The 18269-nt window shown below is 41.4% G+C and overlaps 1 protein-coding gene across 5 annotated transcripts in view; it reads right to left on the bottom strand.

Moving 5' to 3' along the window:
• Window positions 1–31: 31 nt before the first annotated feature.
• Window positions 32–18269, bottom strand: part of LOC119476929 (disheveled-associated activator of morphogenesis 1-like) — a 51338-nt gene continuing 33100 nt past the window's right edge. For 4 of the 5 annotated variants that reach the window (XM_037750597.1, XM_037750598.1, XM_037750599.1 and 1 more), the window contains 23 exons: window positions 15089–15160; window positions 14521–14615; window positions 13771–14104; window positions 13535–13645; window positions 13288–13391; window positions 12966–13032; window positions 12742–12859; window positions 11137–11275; window positions 10855–10913; window positions 10569–10756; window positions 9161–9469; window positions 8953–9060; window positions 8028–8057; window positions 7607–7704; window positions 6223–6307; window positions 5851–5957; window positions 5040–5128; window positions 4659–4827; window positions 4330–4437; window positions 4184–4244; window positions 3950–4081; window positions 2270–2440; window positions 32–1488 (listed from right to left, as the gene is read on the bottom strand). In XM_037750597.1, the coding sequence (XP_037606525.1) occupies window positions 1276–1488; window positions 2270–2440; window positions 3950–4081; window positions 4184–4244; window positions 4330–4437; window positions 4659–4827; window positions 5040–5128; window positions 5851–5957; window positions 6223–6307; window positions 7607–7704; window positions 8028–8057; window positions 8953–9060; window positions 9161–9469; window positions 10569–10756; window positions 10855–10913; window positions 11137–11275; window positions 12742–12859; window positions 12966–13032; window positions 13288–13391; window positions 13535–13645; window positions 13771–14104; window positions 14521–14615; window positions 15089–15160 (2967 nt within the window). In that variant the 3' untranslated portion in view covers window positions 32–1275. The remainder of the gene's footprint in view (window positions 1489–2269; window positions 2441–3949; window positions 4082–4183; window positions 4245–4329; window positions 4438–4658; window positions 4828–5039; window positions 5129–5850; window positions 5958–6222; window positions 6308–7606; window positions 7705–8027; window positions 8058–8952; window positions 9061–9160; window positions 9470–10568; window positions 10757–10854; window positions 10914–11136; window positions 11276–12741; window positions 12860–12965; window positions 13033–13287; window positions 13392–13534; window positions 13646–13770; window positions 14105–14520; window positions 14616–15088; window positions 15161–18269) is intronic. The other variant, XM_037750602.1, reaches the window with a different exon arrangement.

Here is an 18269-nt window from a genome sequence, read left to right as displayed (position 1 = left end):
TGCTTATTAGCTAAATACAAAAACTCCTTACTATTTTCTCCCATTTATTGTCATCAGGTCATTGTACAATGGAAGGCAATATTTAAATTATAAAAGACCAATGGAGGTGTTTGACACTGGATGGATTCACACGGCCGAGGGGACAAATTCAAATCAAAAGGTTTCACGTCCACGTGTGATGTTTTCTACAAGAATGAAAACACATCACATGTGGATCTCACAGAGTTTAAAATCATTTTTGTAGTGTAAATCCAGCCAGTGTAGAGAAAACATATTTCATATATTCAATAAAAACATAAAGGAGGGCACTCCCTTCAGAGGGGGGAAAACAGGTGTATTGCATCACTGGGTATTGTTTTAATGGCATTTAGCATAGTAATTATGGATTTATATGTGCATGTGTAACAAGCACGCAACCTTATATATATATAGATATATGTAATCTATGGGTGTCCACACTTGTTGAGAAATTGCAGATGAGGCCCAGGCCTTTTGAGAGTACCTACTCAACAATTAAAACAACAGAGTTAAGGCCAGCTCTTAACAGGAAAAAATAATAAAACAGACAGTGATCAGATATATAAATGCTGCACGTCAATAATGATGAATAGAAAAGAAACATCTCAGCTGCGTCACTTGCAGTCGAAACCATGTCTGTCCAACACCGCAGTGTCTCAGTCCTGTGATGGTTCCGACTGCAGGAGGACGGCAGCGTCAACAGGAAGTTCAGATTCAGTCTTTCTCCAAAATAACGATCTCTTGGACGACTCAAAAGCAGCCCCGCTCAATCTATGAAATCAGTCCGTACAAAATGGCCCCGTGTCTTTAATGGAATCATCTTCCTGTTTGGATCGAGCAGTTGAGCCCTGAAGGAGTCTGCTCGCTGCACGTTTCACTCTGTGCATAGACGTACAAAAACAGCACAACGGTTCCTATCAAACAGGCGAGAGCATCTCTTACACCTGGAAGGAAACATTTCTCCGGCGGGGAAGACGTCCCGCTTAAAACATTTCTTTAGACCAAACCGATCCTCTTTCTCCAGGAATTATCTGATTTGGTCGTCAATAACAACTTTTGGCTTCTGCTTAGTTTAACATCAAAAATCTCAGAGGATGAAAGGTTGTGCTGTGTGTGGCGCTGCGGCGATGATGCAAGGCCGAGCCAGGGGTGGGAACGGTGCAGAGGAATGTGCAATGTCAGTTCGACCCCAGAGGGAAACTAATGATGAGCAGGGGGTGTGGGCGAGCGAAACCAGGACGATGACCTCGACTCCGCTTAGAAGTTGAGCTTTGTGACCGGTCGCTCTCTGCTCGCGTCTGTGGCCTGGCTGTTGATGCGCTTGCGGTTGCGTTTCATCTTGGACAAGTCCTTGTCGAAGACCTCGCCCGATCGCAGCGCCGACACCAAGTCGTCAAACTCGCCGCCGTCGTCCTCCCCGTTTGCCTTCGCTTTCCGGGCCTTTCGCTCCTTCTCCCTCTGCTCCTTCAGCTGGTGATGCAGACATAAAAGTGATTGTATTTTAAAAATGATTCTCTTTGAATTTATCAAAGGTACAGTGTAGGATTTGGCGACATCTGGTAGTGTGGTTGCAGATTGCAACCAACTGAGTACCCCTCCGCTCACGCCTTCCTTTCCAAGACTGCGGTAACGTGAGCCACCGAGTGCAAAACCGTGGTAACGCCGTTCGCCTCCCTCAGAGGCCGTCCTTACCATAATAACACTTCTTTAGGAGCGACTAAAGTCAGACGGCGGCTGGCGGTACCACGGTTTTGCTCTTGCGGCTCACATTATCGCAGTTTCACAAGCATGTCGGAGAACTACGGTGGCCCTCGGGTAACATAAAAGCACAAAAGGCCTCCTCTAGAGCCAGTGAATGGTTTGTCCGTTCTGGGCTACTGTAGAAACATGGTGGACTCGTGAAGAGGACCCGCTCCCTATGTAGATATGAAGGGCTCATTCTAAGCTAAAGAAAACATGATAATACTTAGTTTCAGGTGATTATACACTAATGAAAACATTGTTATGAATATTATATTCCATTTCTGCTAATAGATCCCCCGAAATGTTACACACTGTTCCTTTAAAGCAAGACTGTAAAGGCTGTAGCAACAAACCTAAATTCAACTTTTGAATTGTAAAAGGAAGATTGTGATTTTAGCTTCTGTCAAAAGTTACGTAGTCTCGCTTTAACTCTGAATTTCTGAGTTTATAGAATATTTCAGATTATACTCTATCTACTCTCATATGGAAACGGGGAACGATCACACACCTGAGCTTCCATTTTGGCCCTGCGCTCCTCTTCCTCTTTGCGTTTCCGCATGTTCTCGTTCTCCTGCTGAGCCTCAGAGAACGACTGCAGGAACTGGTCAAAGATGCCAAAGAACTCATCTGGCTGCATCCGGCTGGCGTCCTCACCGAAGTGCTTTACTGCCCTCTGGAACTGTGGGACCAAAGAGAAAGGGGGCACACATGGGATTAGATTTACAGCAGGACGCAGTAGGACCATGTTTTACTCCGACTTTGACTGTTTTACAGGAGACTCGTTAGGTCTCAGCTCTTTGAAATAAGAGCAGGGTACCAGTAGTCGGGCTTTGAAGCCCATGCTAACCCAGATCTGACCGGCTACTGATTACAGCTCAGGCCACAGACTGGAGCCAGGGCCCAAATTAAGTCAACGTGTTTTTCGCAGTAAGTTAAAAAGGAGAACATCCAGATGTGAGATCATGCTGAGAACATACACCTTCTGAGATCTGTCCATGACACGCAAACTCTATCAGCTCTAGCAAAGATGCATTTAACTTACTGAAATTATTTGTAGGGCAGCAACTAATGATTTTTTCCATTGTTGATTAATCTGTTGATTATTTTCTCCATTAATTGATTAGTTGTTTAGTCTAGAAAATGTCAGAAAATGGTGAAAAATGTTGATCAGTGTTTCTCAAAGCCCAAAACTACGTCCTCAAATGTCTTGTTTTGTCCACAACTCAAAGATATTCAGTTTTCTGTCTTAAAAGAGTAAAGAAACCAGAAAATATTCACTTTTAAGAAGCTGGAATCAGAGAATCTAGACTTTGTTTTTCTTGAAAAATTACTCAAATTGATTAATCGATCAAAATAGTTAGCAATTAATTTAATAGTTGATGAGTAACCGATTAACCGTTGCAGCTCTAATTATTTGTAATCACTCAAATTAATAGTTCACTAATGTGCAGTGCATTCAGATGTGTTTTGGGACATCATTTCTGTGACAAAAGTGCCTAAAATGTCATGTTTTTTCTTTACATCTTGGTATTCTGAAACAGTTTTATTAATTGCACTGTGTGTGATACACAAACCAGATGTTACGATGCTGTTTAAAGGGTCAGCATGTTCTTTGGTTCCCAGTCATGAGTACAGAGGACCACTGTAAACAAATATTTAACTGCTGGACACCGTAAATGATTCACAGAGACTAATGGTTGCCATGTGACCAGCTGAGCCCTTGTAGCACCACACTATGGGGAGAAAAACATGCTCAGAGATAAAAAAAAAAAAAACTCTGCACCAATAAATGTGGGCAGACACATAAATTTAACTTCAGGGTGTCAAGCTCTCCCTAGAAAGGTGAATATGCTCAGGTTTCTGGTAGTAAAAAAGCCTATTTCCCTCAACAAAATCCAGGTTAGCTGTGATTGCTTTAGAGACGACGAAGTGCTCAATGGAGTAAAATAACATCCTCCGCCTCTGTTCCTGGTTTCCTCTCTTGACCTGCACACATGGCGACGAGCAGGCTGACTAATAAAGCATCAGAGGTGCTGCAGCAGGAAGCTGACACACTTCACTCCCGCTGTTCGCTTCCCCACAAAGGTGACTGATGAGGTCGATGAGGTCGATGAGGCGTGTAGAAACAGCTGTGCCGAGAGGAAATGGGATGCATGCTTTCAAGTGACAGTGGTGCTGTGGTGCGTACCAGCTCCTTGGCCTCGGTGAGAGAGTCCTCCACGTCGGAGAAGCTGAAGCTGGCCACGGTGATGAACTGACTCACCACCGACACAAACTTGTCGCCCATCTCCTGCGGTCGCTTCTTCTGGTATTCCAGCTCCTACGAGTGAAAGTTATCCAGGAGAGGAAATTGAAGTGAAAATAAAAATGCAACTAAACATTGTATAACAGCAGTGTTATGTCATAGTTCATTGTGACTCACGCTCTCCACACTTTTCAAGGCGCTGCGCATGTTGCCGATATCTTTTTCCAGCTCAGTCATGCTGCAAAAAAAGAAGAAAAAAAAGCGTCATACAAAAATGGAAAGCAAACAAGAGAGTAAGTCAAGTTCTCCACAGCTCCACTTACTTGACTTTAGCGGCCTCTGGGAGACTCTGCAGGTCCTCCTGGAACGTCAGCACTTTGGGGTATTTCTTCTCCAGGATGGTGATCAGGTAGTGCAGGAGAGTGATGTTCCTGCAAATAGAGACACACTGAGGCGGACCGACCTTCAAGGCAGCGAACGTGTCAAATGTGCAATATATCGCTTTTATTATGTACGGTCAGATATGAATAACCAGATGGCGTTTCATCTATATCACATTCCCTGTTTCCAGATGTGAGTTTTATATATTGCACGCCGTTCTTTTAGTTACCGCCTGCAAATTTTGATGTTGCAATTGAAAAACTGTTCTTACTTGTCGATACTGGATTTGGTATCGGCGATCTTGTTGAGCGAAGACACCTTGAAGCCGTAAGCGTTCCCCCTCTGACCCTTGTTCATGAAGTTTCCAAAGGCCAGCACCACCTCCAGCAGCTGCTTCAGGCTCCTGCTGTGTAAGATCTCCTTAGACGCCTTTGCCAGAGCTGAGACAGGAAAACATAAAGAAAATACATGTTTTTAGGTGATTAAAGGTGTCTAACTGATGTGTTTTTAGACTTAAGTAGCTTGGCAAATATACAAAGGGAAAAATATGACAACAGAGATGCTTCAATGGTAAAAAATAAATTGAATTCAAATATAATTTTCATCTTTATACAAAAAACAATCGTGTTTGAGTTAATGTCACTTTCCCCACCTTCAACTTTGGGTTTGATCTCAGCTATCCGCTCTGCAAACTTCTTTTTGAAGTATAAAGACTGCAGCCTCTGCTGGTAGTGGTTTATTCTGGACAGGGGATGGAAAATGCGTGTCAGAGGAGAACAGAAATAAGTCAAAAATAATAAATTATAAACACGGGAAATCCACCAATTTAGACAAAAGCCACAAACATGGACATTGTGCTTGAGCAAAATAAACCAAGCCGCCTGTGTGCTCACATATAAAGTTGTGGTAATGAAGCTTATTTTTGGCAGTGTTTTTGCATTTTAGCTTATAAACCATTGACTCTGCAGCTAATGAATACCACAGTGACATCTGTCCTCCAGTCCACTCTGTACTCCGAGTAAACTCCAATGACAAAAAACTGGCAAACTACAGTAAATCATTAAAAACAAAGCAAAAAAACAAACGGTATAATTCTGCATTTAACTGACACGTACGCTTCTCTGGTTTTAATGTATTTATGCACTTAGTGGACGAGTCGTGACACGTTTCCTTTGTTCCTTTTTATCTCACAGGACTTATTACATAACTGTTATTATATTACAGACTTGATTTATTAACCAACACATTAAGAGTGATTCACACATTCAGCTATTGTTCCTGGTAAATACAAAAACCCATGTGTCATTTCACTTATCTGCCCCGACTGAGAGGAAACAATGGCTATTGTTTGTCATCTAATCTGCAGAGTGCTGCACTGATCTGATGCTGTCAGGTATGAGGTTAGAGTCTGTTTAATACAGAAATAAAAAGGCAACACATGAGGAAGAAAAACTGTAAAGTACCTGCTCATCTCGTAGAAGAAACGGTCAGGTTTCGCCATTCGGTCGAGCTCATGTTTGTGCTCCTCCAGAAGATCAACGTCACTCTTCTCTGGAACAAACTTCAGCAACTGATGGAACAGGAAAAAAACTCTTTAATATACATTTCAAACATTCGCCTGTACTGCAAAATGAAGAAAATCAATTAAATATACTGTTATCAGAGTTGCAGCACAGGCTGATGTTCGGCTCTGAAAACGGCTAATGGCTAAAAGCTGAAGGTGGTGCTGACAGGCATGAACTCACTCTGCTGCTATTTTTAGTAAGCGGTCAAAGTGCAGTCACTAAATGAAAGCACATTTGATTCATCTGTTAATCCTAAACCTGATGGCGTACCTGCTCCAGCATGTCTTTGGGAAGGTCCTCCTGTTCGTCCATGGTCAGAATGGCTCTCTTCATCTCCTCATTAGAAAGTTTCAGCCTGCAGCACAAAACAGATGCATTACTTTAGCTATCCTTCATATTTAAGGGTGTTTTCACAAGTCATAGTCTGTTTGGCTAGTCCGAATCAGAGTGAAATTTATACTTTTGGTTCGTTTTCCATTTAGTCTGGTTCGGTTTCACAGCGCACAAATTAAAGCGGACCAAATAAAAAAATATTTTTTTGCTGAGGGGCATGTACGAAAGAGCGAGTTTATCTTTTCCATGTCGAGAGCTGCCGAAGACTTTGACGCATTGCTGTTGAAGTTTTTTTGACTCTGCACTGATCAACTCTGCACGAATCCCTTCTCTTCCAGTTTATCTCAAATGATTTTATAGACCTTTTCATTGCCATTCTGTTGCTATGGCAACAACTTTGGTCCAAGTTTACTTCCTGTGAGCTACTGCATGAACAAACATTGTAACAGCAAATACAAAAGAGGCCCATCTGGTATGACTCTGTTGTCAAGCTTGGAAAGGTCTACAAACATTGCTATTTTTGTGGACTTTATTTAGTATGTTCTGTTATGTTCTCTTCGACCCAGATGTCAAGCAAACCTCGGACTTCTGCACAAGTCCAGGTCAGTCCTCTCCCACTTATGTTAACCTGTCGTTTACCTGCGTACGTCTCAACAAATGCCCACACAGGCAGCCTGTGTTTTGGTTCACTACTAAATAGTGTACTAATTAAAACGGACAAAGTGTTGACATGTGAAAGCGCCATAAGACAGCTTTTAGTTACATTTAATTAATCATACTCACTTAGACATACTAGACATTATTCTAAAGAAAATGAGAGATGAGTTGTTAAATAAAAAGCCCCGTCAGACTGGAATAACTTTGACTGTATTTATCATCATCTTTGAAGACTATGTTTGTTCTTATCTGTATGTTTTTCTCGACCTTGTGTAGTTTTGTACTATTAGTACTTCAGTACTTTTTGGTCTGGCATGTGTTAATTATATTTTCTCCCTTTTAGTTTCCTGTAGATGATGCTTGTAAAAAAAACTTTACTGTAGTAGGGGAGGTTTGGGGTTGTGGGAGAGCCCTGCTTGCTTCTGTCTGGTGTCACTCTATTACGTGTGTGTCTTTATGCTATTATATTATTATATATTATTTGTTTTTTATTGACTCTTATTGATCTCATTGAAAACAAGATTGTATATCCTAAAATTTAACTTCCGCAAAAAAAATGTAAATACATTTTTAGACACAATGAGAAAGAATATAAAAAATCCATTACAACCTGTGCAGTGTCAGTACTGTTTTTATAAGTGTTATGATGCTGATACAAACTCACCGCGAGAGGAGGATGTTACAGTTTTGAGCGCGACGGCCGTCGATGACTGACAGCTCCTTAGATTTTTTAGAGCTCAGCGTGTCGTCTTCTGCCTCTTTCTGTGAGCAAAGTGATGAAGAAGTTAAGAGCGTAACAAGCTATTTTAACGAATTTAGTTACAGTCACCCACAGACACACAACAACAGAGACAACACATGCCCTAAAATCCCACACAAGACCTTAAGATACAGCACAAATACATATATAAATACATGCAAACAACTGAACAAAAGTCTTGCAGGTCGTATATTCTGTTGGTGTCACATTGAGTAAGAAGAAAAAGTACAACAGGGACATGACGTAGGACATATAAATAAAGTCTGATTGAATCCACGAGGAACAACACAAATTCCAGATTGTACTGTACTGTAAGAGCACTCACCTGTTTGCTGTTATTGATCATAAAGAAGTCCTAAAATGCAGGCAAGAAGCAGGGAAGATGTAAGCACTCATTAGAATAAGTAAAGCAGTTACGTGATTGCAGCCCATAAAAACAAACGGCACATGAATCAAAGCTCATTCGACAGTCAGACGACGACGGATCCGTCAGTAATGAAGTGAGCAGCAGTGAGACGTGAGTGAGTTGATCAATACGTGCTTACAGTTCACATGCTGTGCACATAGGAAATCAATCGGTCATGTGTCTGTTTAAACTAATCAGGCCAACAGTGAGGATCTAAATTTAGCGAAGGTTGTCTTTGTGTTTGTGAACAGAGACACTTCCAATTCATTAATATTCAATCCATCTTATTATGTGTGTTGGACATGCTTCTTGAACTTTGAAAGACATGCTCATTCTCTTCTGCACAACTAATAAAGACACTACTGATCATAAAAAGCTAGTAACTAAAGCACAAAGAAGAAAATAGTCGATTCTGAGCAGCTCACTCATGCATTTTCAATCACAAATATGGCAAAATGATCAAAACCACAAACAAAAATAGCAAAAAAAACAGCATTCTGTTCAGATGTAAGAAGGCGTTTTAAGATGATTCAAGCATGAAAGTTTGGCATCTAATAAACCCCAAAATGTATCTGGCAATTTCTCCCTTTGACATTTGTTTTTTACTTCAGGCTGACTTTTGTTTTTTTTGGTCAATTATCTGACCTCTCCTCATCTCCAACTTTGCTTGAGAAATCAAAAGTTGCAAAACAGGAGAAATTTTAGAAAATCTCAACACAAGCCGAGTCTAAAATCACAAAAATGCGAGCAAGCTTCCACCCAACCACTCCACCCCCCGGCCCTCTCTGATACTAGACGCCGACATTTGGTGAGCTGGAGAGATGAACTGCTTCAACCTCAGTACCTGCTGTCTCTGATAGGCTGAGAAGGTCTTTTCAATGTCCTCAAGGTCCAGGATTTTGAAAACCTTGGCATCGTCCACCTCCATCCACACAGTGCCCTCCAGTTTATTCTGAGCAGAGGACAATAAGACATTTATAGCTCATATTCTAACACAAAGCATCAATATAATATTATATAATATTATATATTCAGGTCTTTTGGGGTCTCACCTCAGCTAACTTGGACCAGTTGAAGGACTTGAGTGCATTCGATGGCTGGGGAATGTTCTTCATCTTCAGGGATGGTCCTAGGGGTGCTCCTGGCGGGGGAGGGATACCTCCGATGGGTGGGCGTCCCGGAGGAGGTGGGGGTCCACCAGGAGGAGGTGGTGGGGGAGGTGGAGGAGGCATCATGCCCCCAGGAGGCGGCGGGGGAGGTGGGCACATGCCTGCAAAAGCTGGTAGGGGTGGAGGAGGCAGGGGACCACCGGGGGGACCGGGGGGTAAGGGAGGACCTCCAGGAACAACCGCTGCCTGTCTCTGCAGGGAGAGTAACACACAATGTTTCTAATATCACAGATAACACTGGACAAGAAAATACTGATCATAAATATAGAATATCACCAGCCTTATCATTTAAAATAATTAAATTGTTCATGTTTCTGTACAAATCCCTTAGGGGGTCCTTTATGTCCTGAAACAGTGGTTCCAAACCTGAGGGGTCAGAAGATGATTAAAGGGATATATGAACGTAGGGCTGCTTGGTTATAGCAAATAGTATTTAGAAAGAAAATTTTGTAGCCAATATTTTAAAGTTAAATGCATCAATCTGGTGCACTTTGAGAGCAAAATTAAGAGGCTAGATCTATGAAGAACTTCGTTCTAGTGTAAAGAATTTAATCCGGGATCCTCCCACACCGAGCGGCTGTTCATTACCTGCCAAGCGAGCGAAAGTGCAACGCTGTACAGGAAAGGGGTGCGCTGGATTTATAACACAAGACAAAACGAGAGCGTCATTGTGAAATGAAATGCAGCACAATCAGTTTATGTTGATTATCTTGTTTTCATAATCGTTGGAAGCCAAAATTGTAATTGAAATTTGATGAATTTTGCGGCCCTAAATGAACAATTCTTTTCTAACTTTTCTTTCTTATAAAAATGCTGCATACTTTCCTTTCTTCAGGCTTCTAAAAATCCTTCAAGTGAAAGGCCATAACCTGTGAGGAGTGGTCAAAAACCAAAAAAGGTTGGAAGCATTGTCCTAGAAAACCAGTATTTGGGGGTCGAGTACTTAAATTACCTTTTGTGTAACATGTTTTGTTAATGCATTTATCTATTTCATTGGTAGGACTGGGTAACTAGTACTCGGACGACATAACAATAATAATAAGGGCTAAAAAGTGTTTCTATTTCATGCAAACAACAAGGTAAAGTAACAAATCAATATGCACTGAGATAGAAGAGTTAAACCGTTTCTATTTTTGCTTTTCTGCTTTTTATCTAGGGCATTGTGTGGGATGAATGTACACAGCTGTTTATGTGAACTCATTGATTGTTCTGGACCATCACTGGTTGTCATAATGCAACATTATTTTACGGTTATTATGAAGTGACCCAGTGAATATGAAGGACAACGTACGATGCTGAGTTCGTGCAGTCGGACAGAGAGTTCGGCCACTTGCTGTTTGACACTCTTGTGCTCGGTGCTCTCCTTCTCCAGCTTCTCTTTCATCTTGTTGAGCGTCTGCATCATGTCCTCTTTCTCCTGAGTCTTTGCATCACATTCACGCTCCTTCTTGTCAAACTTCTGCTGCAGCTCGTGGTGCTCTGTGATGGGAAGTCACAGCGATATATTCATCATATTACTAAAATCATGATTTTAATTAACAAACTATTTCGGGTAAGTCATTTATAGTCTTACAAACCTTTTCTCATTTTCTCCGCCTGCTCTTTCCACTGTTTGACCTCATTCTCATTTACCAGCCTGCAGAGAGAGGATGACACACATTAATCAACTACAGTGAACAACTCCAGTCATTGTTTTTCTGAACTTAAAAGGGAAGCTATTTTTGAGCCAACACTGTTGAGCACGCGGCTTTTTCATTTCTCATCAAACACAACATTGTTCTACATCCTTCACTCTGGCAGCCGAGTCATCTGTTCCATGCACTCATCCAGTCTGTTTCAGAGGAAACCAGAGGACTCACATCCGGACAACGTTCTTCACGTTAAAGTTCTCCAGTGGTGTGACGTCGGGGTCGTGGCCTTTGTCGTTCTGCAAGACCATCTGCTGGACGATACGGTCTAACAGCAGCCAGTACTGCACCGTGTTACCACTTCTCTTGTCTGAAGGAGAGAGGAAGGAAGAGAGATTAGGATTATTGTCTCCATTAGTGTCTCAGAAAGTACAGAAGCAGTTGAATCCACAGCTGCTGTTTGATTATGATGAAACAATTAGTTTATAACTGCTCATAACTGATGGGATAAAGGGAGGCACTATAGTTAGTTTACACATGTATTTGTTACTGATTGATGAGACTGCAACCATCACGGGGGACAACATGTTTACTGTTGTTATTTAGCCTGAAAACCTTTTAAACTCACACACACATAGCCACATTACTGTTGGAAGGCATCCTGTTATTACTCTCTACCAGGATAAAATGTTCACTGCATCACATCATATTCAGTGATATTATTCTAATTCCTCTTTTCTATTTAAGTACCATCACAAGCACTTTATTAACTCTAGTGTATGACCGCAACACTTGCGGTTGAAGTGTTAATTACACGCTCAGGAAAGTAACTGAGGAGGGGGTCTCATTAAAAAGCCACTTAAAGGGGAAGGTGAGCGTTAAAAGAAAAAGGTTACTTCAACAGTTTGGTGGCTCTTTGTTGAAGTCAAATGATGAGGAAAAGCTGGCTAATTGTAATCAGATTTAGGGTATCAAAACCTAATTATGAGCCAAATACAGTCTCCGACTTTGAGTAAGTATTCAGTTTGGCTGGGAATGTGCTTATCCAATTTCTGGTGCTGACTAATCTGCACAAAGTCAACATCCTTATCTTTCTGGCCAGAAACCAGGAGGTACCAATGCACTGTGTATTTTGTGGGAATGATACTACTACTTTGTTTGGAGTCTCATTATCAATTGTGTCAAACTCAAGACCTGCGGGGCCAAATTTTGATCCGGCTCACATATCAATTTAGGTTCTCACTACATTTTGGCCCGCCCAGTTGTTGTCTACGCAGCAACGCATGCCCCGTACACCAAACACACAGGCGTGCCTCCTCTGTCTGCAAGCTAGCTAACACAGGATGGCACAATTTTTAGGGTTTATGTGCAGCTGACGCCAGATGGCAAGGCGGTTTGGGACATGTAAACCACATGATCAAAGATCTTTTACTTTTATTTTTTTATTAATGGTCCCACACAACCATTGAGGTGTCATATTCAGGCTTGTGAAACAGGCTGTATGGCAGCCTACTTGTAAAAATGTATTAAGAATGTATTATTTTGCTTGACTAAATGCTAAGCAACTGTTTTGTTGACTTTTTTAGGGCTTTACGGGCTAAATGGGACATCCAACGATATAATCAAAGACATTGTATTTATATTTTTTCAATTAAATAAAAGCATGTCAATAAACTATATATGTCTGGCCCTTGATGTGATTCTCATTTTCCACTGTGGCCCTTAGTTAAAATTGAGTTGGACACACCTATTCATCCTATTTCAGGATATCATAAACTCATCAGCTTTTAATCACATTTTACAGCCCGGTAATAAATAATTGAAAGAGACACTCACGAGGCATGAGGAGACAGTGATGCAGGACAGACATAAAGTGCGGGTGTGCATCAGTGTGGTTCATCTTCTTGCGGATGAGATCAAAAACTTGGGTGGCACTTTTGGTGTCTATATGTACCTGGAGGGAGAAGAAGTGAAGCAACAGCCCTGTGAATATCTCCTGCTAAATATTTCACAGTCACAAATAATGTGAGAATAATGTCAGGAAATGATCTACTCCTTACCGACTCAAAACGTTTTGACAAAGCCAGCTCATCCTCGTTCCGCAGCATCTCAAAGTAGTCTAAATGCCTGAGTGTGTGAGTGGGGAAAGACTGGATTAGACAGGCAGCCTGCAAAAGTGATGCATTTATATACGGAAAGTTTTACTTTGCAAGATCTCTCTGGAAAGTAGTGATTAAATACTCTAATCTAACTCTTCCAAATTAATCCTTTTATTTCATGTTGCTCAGCTTCTGATCAATAGACATTGATTGGCACCAGTCTGGAGCCGGTGCATTCTTTCAAAGCTCGACACATTTACCCTTTTTCTATGTTCCAACTCACCTGTCTAATGTGGCGTTTTCATGAGAGCGTAGTTTATCGATCACAGGTTGGATCCCCAACATGAGGAACTCATATCGTAGGTGGATACGGAATTCCACACTTGTCTGTATTGAAAAAGATTATAAATTAGCAGAAAAAAAAGGAAGCAAACACTGTTTTAAAGAGTCTCTTGAATGAGTGGCTGAGGGACATGATGACCTTCTAGTGTGAAAGGAAGCATAAAAGCTGTCTAATGTGTATAATTCACCTCTCCAGCGCCTTGACTCAGCACAGCGTTTATAAAGGACATGATGGCTGTTTTCAGGTTGACCTCATCTCTGTATCGCCCCGTACTCCGGTCCAGATCGTTTATAAGTGTCTGCGGGATGACAGGTCATTACAGGTCTGATAAATATCTTCACACAACGTTGCTTTCAAACGACTTTATCTATCTAATGAAAGATTTAAAACCACAACTGTGCACTTGACTTTGTTCCCACCCACCTGGAATCTCGTCCTCTCGCAGGCGAAGCGTTGGTAGTGCAGCATGGCCTCCAGGATTTTTTTGTGTCCGCCGGGCACCAGGCACACGGCGCCCATGATCTCCAGCACCGCCACCTTGGTCTTGATGTTCTCCGTGGCCAGGCTCTGAGCGATGATGTTGATGCTCTCGGAGTGAGAGAGGACGTGGGCGCGGCCCTGCGAGTTGTTCATCAGGGCTTTGATGCAGCCGATCAGAGACGTGTGGATCTGCGATTCTGTGGTCTCGTAGTCCATGCTCTTCAGGAAGTTCAGGATGCACGTGAGGCCGTCCAGGTCGATGAAACGGGTCACGAACCTGAGAGGAGAGCAGATCAACTTAGTTTTAATGTGAAATATTATTATAATGCTAAATGTATGTTTGTATATGTGCTTCCACTCTGTTTCCTTGTGCTATACCTGAATCATCTCCGGTAAATGTAATAAATAACCCATAACATTTGCTTTTAGAGTGCAGTGAAAAGCTCTGGTTCCCGAAATGGAAAGGCTTTAATGCACATCCACGTCAATGAAAAATCTTTAGCCAACACTGCAGTGACCTTTATGGGTGTTCACTTCTTAAAGGACTCATTTACATAATGCTGTGAGGAACTGAAAAGAGTGAAAAGACAAGGTGAGAGGAGGTTGAATGAGAGGAGATGTGATGATGGATGACATTATGTGTAAAGGACAGGGAGGAGATAAAAAAAAAAGACAAAGGAAGTATTTGTCCACCTCATAGGTTGTGTCCTCAGAGCCGTCTTCAAGCTCTCGATGGTTTTGTTCCGCTCTTCCTCGTCTTCTTTCTCCAGAGCGAGGAGCGTCGTTCTCTGTTCGACAAAAGATTAAACATCATGAAGATCTGAGTCTTATTGATTTCCAGAGATGTACAGGTCACATGGAAAATGTATTCCCAGCGAATTTAAAATAAAATCCTTTAATATTTCAATTAAAAAGTATGTCATTTGTTGGCTCACTACGAGCTTCATTTAGTTGAAAGTTGTTAAAGTGATAGTTCGGGTGTTTTGAAGTGGGGTTATATGAGGTATTTAGCCACAATCAGTTTATTTATTGATATGTACCTCATACAACCCGACTTCAAAACACCCGAACTATCCCTTTAAGTTTCATTTATATAGCCCAGAATCACATATTTGTCTCAGAGGGTTTTTTACAATCTCGGAAACTTGAATCGATAAAGAAACCTCAGAAAATGAGGACGGGCCCTTCCTCCAGGACTATTCTGTGACCATTTTTATATCCCCAAAAAAAAAGAATAAATAGAGTTCATGTTATTACTTACAGCTGCCATTGAATTGAGCTGATCAATGTAGTATTCTGGCCAACTAGTTGCACCTTTGTTTTCTTCTTGTTCCTGAAAAACAGAGAATAACAGAAAATGAATGATGCTGTGCAGTGATCCACATAGGCTGCGTTTTTAAGGAATGTCACACAATGATATGGGGAAAGAAAACATGAGATAATTATTAGAAAAAGATGTGTTTGGTTTATGAATATTAACTGGGAGTGATTGGGAGTTTAAAATGTTACATAAGAACGTGGTTTTGAAGGAAATATTTCAAAAAGTCTCATCAGTGGACAAGTTATTTAGTTTGTGTGACATGTTTGAATGCATCAAAGAACCGCAAACCAGATGGAGAACTTATATTTGTTATTTGTCAGATCAATTGGCTTTGAAAGACTTGAGACATACAAACACGCGGGGAACAGAAGGTCCGGGGAATAAATAGCCGAAAGCCAAAAATGGAGCAGGAACTCAAAGTAGGGCGACACAGATATTCAGCCCATTTTATCATCCAGCACTTCGCTGAGTTTCAGGATGTGGTGAGTGAGAAGTGCAGAAAAAAGAGAGCACAGCTGCTTGAGAACATCTTGAGATTAGCAAATGAATGTTAAAACTTTGGATTAAGGACATGGCCTGATTTATGCTGAGATTAATCTCCTGACAGGCACGTTTGTATTACAAATGGAAAAAAAATAAAATAACTTTGAGACATTTCTGAGATGATTTAGTTTTCTAACTCAAAGGAAAAACACTGAGGAGAAAATGGCTTGACCGTGAACTTGGCTTGTACATAAAAGGGCCCCCGGCTTTCATTTTGACTCCTGCTCCATTAAGCACAAGCGAGCTGTGACCATCAGAAACTAATTGGGCGTCAGTTAATAAAGCGGCCTGCAGAGACTTGGCAGCTCTGACAGAAACTGCGGGCCTTGGCCGGTCTGCAGGGATCGTGCAGTGACGGGAAGGTCTGATCCTGCTGTTCCACTCACGTCCGGTGCCAGTTTGACCAGCCGGGCGCTGGAAGAAGTTTAGTCCATTAGCGGAGCAGACGCAGAGGTGGGACCACTTCCTTTCGCATCTTAAAGAGTTCATCTTTCAACTCGGAAGTCAGCGATCTTCAAACACTGACATGTCTCGTTTATTTAGGGTCATGATGAAAGTGGGGAGTGTATTTCGGGGAGTTTATTTTTTTCCACATTTAAGAAAGATCAAAGACACATCAGGAAACAGGAATCAATCTCAGTTATTTAGAGTCTGCATGAAAGAGAAGTTAAGTTACAGCTCTGTCCTCTCACATATGAAAGGGTTTTTTACTTGAGACTAACTGCAAAATCTCTGCTAACAACCAGATCAGTAAATCCGCCTCTTGGCACATGATGCAGCCTAGAAAAGAGCTGACGAAGAAGGAGGAGGAAGATTGATTCTCTGCAGCGTGATTTCATCGGCTCAGGTGCCCGGCCAAACCAAACAGCTAAAGCTTTGCTGCTTTGACTCGACTTATCTCCTCCCGGCCGGACTTATGAAGCCAAGAGACCACCAGCGAAAAAGAGCGCCCTTATCACCCGCGGGCTCAGAGCGCCCTGGTAATGACCCCACCTTCCTCCTCATCATCATCCCCCCTGCCAGACACACAAAAGCTGCACCTGTGGAAGTGAAGCCTTCCTGTTTGCTTTGGATACCCGACCGCTTCCTTTGCCTCATTTCTCCACACACACCCTACCCTTCCTCTCTGAGCTCAGATGAGTTTTTATCTGTCTGGGTCGCGGCCAGAACCTTCTGCCGAGTCAGCAATATTGATGCCTTTCTGTCACTCCTTCCTCCCCCCCTCTTTCTGCAGGTCGATGCTGCACATAAAGATTTGTTTCCACCTTCACACCAACACTGCAACAACCTCTGCATGATCTCTAGAAACTGATCAGAGGCAGAGCAACATTTTGGGGGTTATTTTCAAAACGCCTTATGAGGCTACTTTGGGCCCTGAGACGACTCCTAATGAGGCCACTAATTGGGACGCAGTAGAAACGGGAGCATACACCGTGCTGTTTCCATTTCCACTACCTCCTCTCGCCTTGTTGCTGCTGGCTAGTGGACGCCGTGTGCAGCTTAAGTCACAAGTGAATTAAACAAAGCGAGTTTTCAGATGAAAATTAATAATTCTTCATGGCTTGTGATCATATTCATAAACTCAAAAAATACTCAAAACTTACCAATTCTGCATGAAAACAAAATGAGTTATCGATGCACACATGGATCTTTAAAAGGAACAGTTTAACATTTTGGGAAATGTGTCTTCCTGAGAGTTAGAGGAAGACATCAACACCACTCTTATGTCCGTATGATAAATAAGGAGCTACAGCGGTTTGCTTAGCTTAGCATAAAGATTGGAAGCAGGGGTTAATAGCGAGCCTGGCTCCATTCAAAAAGTAAAACAAATACACCTACCAACACCTCTAAAGCACACTAATTTATTCCCAAAATGTTAAACTACTACTTCTAAATTATTTTTTTTGGATGGTCCAAAATATTTGAAGACATCTAATTAGGATTGCAACTAATGATTATTTTCATTTTCATTCATTTTCTTGATTAATCGATTAGTTGTTTGGTCTAGAAAATGTCAGAAAATGGTGAAAAATGATTATAAGTGTTTCCCAAAGCCCAAGATGACGTCATCAAATGTCTTTCCTTATCCACAACTCAAAGATATTCAGTTTACTGTCACAGAGGAGTAAAGAAACCAGAAAATATTCACATCTCAGAAGCTGGAATTAGAGAATTTAGACTTATCTTTCTTTAAAAATTACTCAAAGCGATTAATTGATTATCAAAATAGTTGGCAATTAATTCAATAGTTGACACAACTAATCGATTAATCGTTACAGCTCTACATCTAATGTTAATATCAGTAAGAATTAGGGCTGTCCCGAATACCATTTTTTGGACTACTGAACACACACGCACCTCTACACACAACAAACAGCGTGTCCATCTGAGAATAACTAATAATCATGTTGAATATGAATAATGAAAAAAGATGTGGGATTATTCCTTATTTCATGGACCATTTTGGGATTTATGCAGTATTATTACATATTAAAAAAAATGAAATAATGAAGCATTTGAATACTGATTTGGAGGTTGATAACCATGGCAACGGTCGAAGCTTCGAAGCAGTCGGGTC

The sequence above is a fragment of the Sebastes umbrosus genome, chromosome 18 (assembly GCF_015220745.1).
Source record: "Sebastes umbrosus isolate fSebUmb1 chromosome 18, fSebUmb1.pri, whole genome shotgun sequence".
NCBI classification, from domain to species: Eukaryota; Metazoa; Chordata; class Actinopteri; order Perciformes; family Sebastidae; genus Sebastes; species Sebastes umbrosus.
Note: the sequence above shows the minus strand (reverse complement) of the source record. Positions and strands in the feature narration are given on the sequence as shown.